This window comes from Penaeus vannamei, chromosome 1 (genome assembly GCF_042767895.1).
Source record: "Penaeus vannamei isolate JL-2024 chromosome 1, ASM4276789v1, whole genome shotgun sequence".
Lineage (NCBI taxonomy): Eukaryota > Metazoa > Arthropoda > Malacostraca > Decapoda > Penaeidae > Penaeus > Penaeus vannamei.
In genome coordinates, this window is record NC_091549.1 from 9453435 (window position 1) to 9460934 (window position 7500).

The 7500-nt window shown below is 34.1% G+C and overlaps 1 protein-coding gene across 2 annotated transcripts in view; it reads left to right on the top strand.

The window, feature by feature from the left end:
* Positions 1–7500, top strand: part of LOC138863004 (LIM/homeobox protein Awh-like) — a 103119-nt gene that overhangs the window by 73414 nt on the left and 22205 nt on the right. For both annotated transcript variants that reach the window (XM_070126773.1, XM_070127346.1), the window contains one exon: positions 2412–2653. In XM_070126773.1, coding sequence (XP_069982874.1) covers positions 2412–2653 — 242 coding nt within the window. The remainder of the gene's footprint in view (positions 1–2411; positions 2654–7500) is intronic.

The following is a 7500-nucleotide window of genomic DNA, read 5'->3' on the forward strand; positions in this document are numbered from 1 at the left end:
GAGGGAAATGGGTAGAGGAAGGGTGAAGGAGGGAGGGGAGAAGGAAGGAGGGGGAAGGTTGGAAGGGGAGGTGTAGGGGAAGAGTTAGGAAGAAGGGAATCGAAGGGGTAAGAGAGAAAGGTGGGGGAAGTGGGGGAAGGAATAGGATGTTGGGGGCGGGGAAGGGGTAGGAAGGAGAAGAACCAGAAGGGGGAAAGGGAGTTAAGGAAATAGGGAATAGGGAAAGAGATAGGTTTAACAATGATAATGAGAAGAATTGAATAAGTAAGAAAATAGAAGAAAGGGACAGGGGCAGGTAAGATGGAGAGAGAGAGAGAGAGAGAGAGAGAGAGAGAGAGAGAGAGAGAGAGAGAGAGAGAGAGAGAGAGAGAGAGAGAGAGAGAGAGAGAGAGAGAGAGAGAGAGAGAGAGCACGGAAAAGAGACTATTCTCTATATACTAAATAGTTAACATGGTTCGATATAAATGGGTCGGATTAGGAAAATATATAATGCAACGTGTAAAAGTACGTAAATATGTATATATAAATATGTATGTTAGATATATATGTGCATGTATGTGTATGTATGTGCATATGTGTGCGTATATCATCAGAATTAATTGTTATTAAATTTTCTCGGAATTGAGTTCTAAAAAACCTTTAATGGCAAATAGATATTATTATTAAATAATAGCTTGCAATAGATTATAATATACTCTTTTTTTTATTTGTGAGTGTAGTTTGATAAATGAATCTACTTTTAATTGCGTGTATTAAACCGTTATGGTGTACATTTATTTATCTAACGCTGTAGTCCATACAGGTTAGGTTAAATTATACAATAGACATTTATATCTCGTCTAGTTAAGAGAGAAAATAGTAAGTCCCTCGTCTTTGTCGCTTTTGTGTGAAATCCATAAAAAGAATCCTTTGTCATGTGTTTGTACAAGCGACCGACTAATCACCCGAGCAGAGGCTTAGGAATTGTGCTTCGAGAACCTTCCTCCGCCATTGTTACGAGAGGCCGCCATTATGTGCGTTCGAGTTTACTAGATATTTCGTTATCGTCTTAGTCACCCTCGGATGGTCGTTAAAAGCCTAATGTGTGATAAATGAGACGCACAGGAGAGGGAGAGAGAGAGAAAATAATAAATGAACAAGCAGCATGGTGGTGGCGGGAGGTTTTTTGCCTTTGGGGATTCAATTAGCTCGGCCAGAACGCGTCGGCTACGAATGTCGCTGACAAAAGACGGGGTAGATGCGCACTCGAGAAATACAAAGCTTAAATGGGTTTAAATCCATGTATTTATTGTTATTTTTCTTGTTATTTTTATTAGTTAAGAATGAATTTTGTTGATAATGACTTTGGTATGTATTTGGGTTACAGTATAACCGGGTATTTTTACTATCTGTCCTGCGTGTGTTTGTCGGTTTATTTTGAAATTTTGAAAAATAATATGGTAAATAACTTATATACAAGGGCCAGTGGAAATAATAAGGATTTCATGGATAATATGGACATTTTATTTTCATTTTACATTACTTTTTAAAATAAAGTCATTTTTATGATGTTGAGGACTGACATTGATTTTGAAATTTGTTTACGCAGTCCGAGTTTTAATAAAACTTAAGACATACGATACAAAATTTTGTTTTTGTATAGTTCTTCCATATTCTATAGACCAAACCGATGATTTTACTGAACTGTTTGATTGTACACTTTTCATGAGTATTCGCTAATTTCTGAATGAACAAAAAAAAAAAAAAAAGACGATATATCAGAGGTAATGATTTTTTCATTCCTTTCAAAGATCTGAGTTCTTTTCTTTTGTTTTGGTCTCCTTTTGCAGTGAATTAAGAAAATTTATCCCCCTTGTTTATTTGCAGGTTATTACTCTTTATCAACAAAGGTCAAATTATGCAGTGAATTTATTTCCCCTCGTATCCCACCCTCATGCAGGTCAAATTCTACAGTCAATTAATTTCCCTGGTCAGGTCAGGTCAAATTATCCACTGCCCTTATTTCCTCTCGTAATCCACCCTCAGCACAGGTCAAATTACATATTGTATTTATTTCCTGTCTTATTCTTCCCTCGCCACAGGTCAGATAATCTAGTGAATTTATTTCTTCTCGTATCCCTCCCTCATCAGGTTATCCACTGAATTTATTTCACAGGTCAGGTCATTACCCATTGAATTTATATCCTCTCGTATCCCCCTTTAGGTTAGATGATTACCCCTCATGCAGGCAGATTATCCAGTATAATTATTTTCTCTCGTATCCCCCCTTAAGATTAGATAATCATCCGCCATGCAGGTCAAATTACCAATTAAATTTATTACCACTTGCATCCCCCCCTTAGGATTAGATAATCATCCGCCATGTAGGTCAAATTACCCAGTGAATTTATTTGCTCTCGTCTCCCCCTCAGCGCGAGCGAGTGTCCCCGACGCGCAGTGACAGTGTCGGCTTGGCGGTCGTGGCATCGCAAGGGTCGGGCGAGGTGTGCCAAGGGTGCCATGACGTCATCGCCGACCGGTTCCTCCTGCGGGTCAACTCGAGGTCGTGGCACCAGACTTGCCTGCGGTGCTGCGTGTGCCAGCTGGCCCTCGACCGGCAGCCCTCGTGCTTCATCCGGGAACACAACGTCTACTGCAAGTCCGACTACACGAGGTGGGTGTTTGTGGTGTTCCTCGGGGTTCTGGGCCCGGATCCGCGGAAGTTCTCTGACAATTATGAGACTAAATCTGAGACAATTTCAGAAGTGTCTGAGGAAAAAATAGGTTGGGCGTTTGTTGACATCGTTGGTCGGCGCTTATTTAGTAATTACATATTCATTAATATATAAAAACGTTTGCTAGCATGTGTTTAGCGAAATACTCTATCGTGCTGGCACAACACACACAAATTAATCATTACACAAGAAAAACAAAAACTAATATCGATAAAAATGTGAAGATATTTGATAATGTGTGTATCATTTTTATCATAAGTGTTTTTGTACTGGGATTGTTATTATCATTATTATTATTATCATTATTATTATTATTATAGTAAGCTATATAAAGAGCCACACTGAAAAAATCGAGATTGTTGTCGAGTGAAGGAGTGTTGGTTTTTTACATACACATATCCTCATACATAGACAGATGCACACACACGCGCACGCAGACACGCACACACATACAAACACACACTCACAATGTCTACTGCACGAGGCGTTTTTCAATGTTTGTTCTAGTATGTCTTGCCAATCAAGAAAAAAATATTTGTTATTGTAAAAAGTCATTTACAGTAAGTTTAAGGGAAACAGTAATTTCGGTGAAAAATATTACCTGTGGTTGTTTTATTTTGTATATTTTGCAGTAGTTTGTGAAAACAGGACTGGGATGCAATGTTTTATGGCAGTGATTTTAACAACAGGTCATTTTATAGCTATAGTTATCGAAATTTATATGTACACGCATACATACGTGTGTATGCATGTATATATGTATGTGTATGTATATATGTATATATGAGTGTGTATATATACACATATACATACATACATACATACATACATACATACATATATATATATATATATATATATATATATATATATATATATGTATATGTGTGTGTATCTATATGTACGTGTATATATGTGTGTATGTATATATGTATGTGTGTGTTCGTGTGTGTGTGTATATATAGGTGTGTGCGTGCGCGTGTGTGTCCGCTATATGCTGATATATATGCTATATATATGCGTATATAAGGAATAGGAACAGATAGAAAAAACAAGGTATAAGTCAGCATGTATAAATGCACGATACTTTTATGCACAGAAAGATGAACAGATTGTTGGCTTGATATATGATAGATAAATCTACTTTGGTATCTACATGTAAAAATAGATACATGGAAATAAAGCCTATTCAGACAGATAGACCGATAAGTAGATAGATTGGAACAATATATATAAAAAGAAATGGAAATCGTATCAGAATTTCACCGATCATTTTTGACGCCGACCCCCCACCCCCACCCCTGTACTGTATGATCCCCCCTCCCCCCTCCTCCCTACCGATGGGCGAGGCAGTCTCGTCGGCCGACCCTTCGGGATCCATCTTCATTTCCTCCCGACGTCTAATAGACTGTAATGCGTCGAATCATTAGCTAAAATTTCCCGACGGGGCGATGCGCTCGGGGGAATGGCCGGGTCGCGGAGGTACGGGGGGGGGGGGGAGGGGGGAAGGAGGAGGGAGAGGGTTCAACCGATGGGGGGTAGGGGGGAAGGGGTTCAACCGATGGGGGTAGGGGGAAGGTACGGGGAGGGTTCAAGGATGGGGGGTGTTTTGTGCGAAATATATGGCGGATCTGAGTTTTTTCTTTCTTTCTTTCTTTTGAGGGGGTACGAGCATATGTCTGTGCGAGCGCGTTTATGTGTGTAAGCGCATTTTCTCTAAAGTCTTGAACCAAGAGAAATAAATCTATATCACCTATAGTCATTATTCCCAACTCTTCTTTCGTCTAATTAGAATTTTTTTTTCTTTTTTTAATTCCGTGTCATCAACGTGTAATATCCTTTGTTAGCGGGGAGTATTCATGAAATAACAAGGGCGCAGCGGTACCACTCACGGCGCAGCGCAACATGGTCATATATCAACGCATTTTTCCCGCCGAGAAGTGACGTGAACTACCTTTCAATTCATTTTCAAGATTAAAAACTCTTTGAGAAATTATGAATATGGGGATGAGTAAATGAGTAGTGGATAGGGAAGTGTAATGTTTTATTACTGTGATAAAATTTAAAAAGCGCGGGATTTTCTTCTTTTTCCTATAACTGTGAAAATAACTATCGGTTAGTTTTTAAATTGGTGTTAGAGTTTTTAAACCTGTGAATTAAACACTTCTAGACTATATCTTTCACGTGCGGTGCTTAAGAAGAGATAATGGTACCTTACCTTCCCTCCCACACTCGCTTCGGATCGCACTGTATCAAAGGACAAAATGATTAATGTTATCGTGGGGTTAGTCTCACCGCGGAGCATCGATTGTCGTTCGGGACCACGCCGTTATGGATTTGTGGATGGCGTTACTTATTTTGTTTTCTATTATTCATTTAATCGATTATTTGCTCTTGCTTTCGGTTTGTAGAACGACAAAAAGATCCTTAAAGTTTATTTTCGTATTGTTCATATTATAACAAACATATCGATCTAAGTTTTTTCTTTTTTTGAAAAGGACGAGAATCTTTGTTCCCTCAACGTCCCGATAATAAAACTCATTTCGAAAAAAAGAGAAGATACAGGAAGAAAGGAAAGGGAGGTGAGAAGTGAAGCCCGCAGAACAATTGGCACCTTTCTCTTGTCAAAACGAGAATGCACCAGACAGTTTAAATAATGATGGTGCGATTATATCTCTCCTTCCCTTATCAAATCTATCACTCGTTGAGACTATTTGCGCAAGACACATCTGGCAACTCAAACGCGGACTGGGTTACCAACGACCATTAAATGAAGAGAAAATATTTATTTGTATATATACTGAGAGCTTTTTTGACAAGCATGACTGTACTTTATTTCTGTTCTTAATGTTATCTATATTCTTTTATTTGATACATCTTATGATAAAAGATCTATGTAGAACAACAAAATATACACATCCGGTGTCGTTTGGAAATTATATTTATTTTTCTGTTTTTTTTCAGCGCTAAACGAAAACGTTTAAAATCTTAATTTTTTCTCATCATTATTGGGACTTATTTCACCACTGAATATATATACATTAATAAACGTTTCAAAGGTGACATTTATATTTAATATCAGTAAATTGTGCTTTTAGCGTTATAAATTTACGATGAATTCTTTTTCCATAAGATCATTATAAATTATTATAAAGGAGATATTTAAATGGTGATGTGAAATGCTTAATAGACAGAGAAATATCATTTATAGATATAAACGGGAGATGATTTCTATTAGTGTGAAATAATGAATATGAAAACAAGATTATATTAGCATTCAGTAGTATCATTATTATCTTTTTTAATATCAGAACTTGATGTGAGAACTAATGTGGTACTAATAGTTATATGATAAAACAGATAGTACTGATGTGATAAAATAGTACTAATATTTTGCATCATAAATATGTATTTTTTTCTCCATGCATGTTATTTTTTCTCCTATGTTATATTTACCAGTAATGTAGGTTTTATTCAATGTTATTATTACTGGGTTTTTGGTATTAATAGGTATTAATATGATAATATTTTTCTAAAGATCATTGGTATTGTTATTGTTGTTATTTTTATTTTTATCATTGTCATTATATTTGTTCGCAACATTGTTATGTTTGTTAATATTGTTATTGTTATTATCATTGTTATTATTATTATTATTGTCATTATTTTATTATTACTATTATTATTATTATTATTATTTTCACATAATCATCATTTTTATTATCACTGTAATTATTGCTATTGTTATTGTTAGTTATTGTTTTAGTTTTTTATTCTTTCATTTCTATTTTTTTATTATTATCATTATCATCATCATCATCGTCGTCGTCATCATCATTATCATAATCACCATTACTTAATATTATTATTATTATCATCATCATTATCGTTGTTATTATTATTGATGTTATTAGAGTTATTGTTGCTGTTATTATTATTGTTATTATTTTTATTGTCATTATTATCAGTATTGTAGTTATCACTATTTTTACTATTATTATTGATATAATTGTTATTATTATTATTATCATCATCATCATCATCATCATCATTTGTGTTGTTGTTGTTATTATTATTATTATTATTATTATTATTATTATTATTATTATTATCAGTATTCTAGTTACTACTATTGATATCCTTGTTATTATTACTATTTTCATTATTGTTATTATTTATCATTATCATTACTGTTATTATTACTATTATTATCATTATTATTGTTGTTATTATTACTATTTTCATTATAATTATTATTATTGTTATTATTATTATTATTATTATCATCATGTTCTTATGATTATTATTATTCATAATTATTATTGGTATGGTTTCGATTGTGAATATCAATGGTGCCAGAATGATTTTTTATCACAATTTTTTATCGTAATTATTATCGCTGACAAAATATTTTCTTTACGTAATTTGGCAAAGGTAGAAATAATATATGCATTTTCACATATGGTTAGAGATAAAATTCTGCTTTGAAAATTCACCGAATATGTTCAGTTTGATAAAAATATATTCCTTATTCAGAAAATGAAAATGTGAAAATGTAATTTAAGATTAAGAAGATATATATGTATATATATATATATATATATATATATATATATATATATATATATATATATATATATATATGTATGTATATATATATATATATAAAATAAAATAAATTCAAAAGATTTTCCAAAATTTCACCAAAATTGATCCACTTACGAAAACCCGCGTAATAGACGAATAAATCCATCAATTGCGGATTTGAGGATTTTGATCAGCGGAT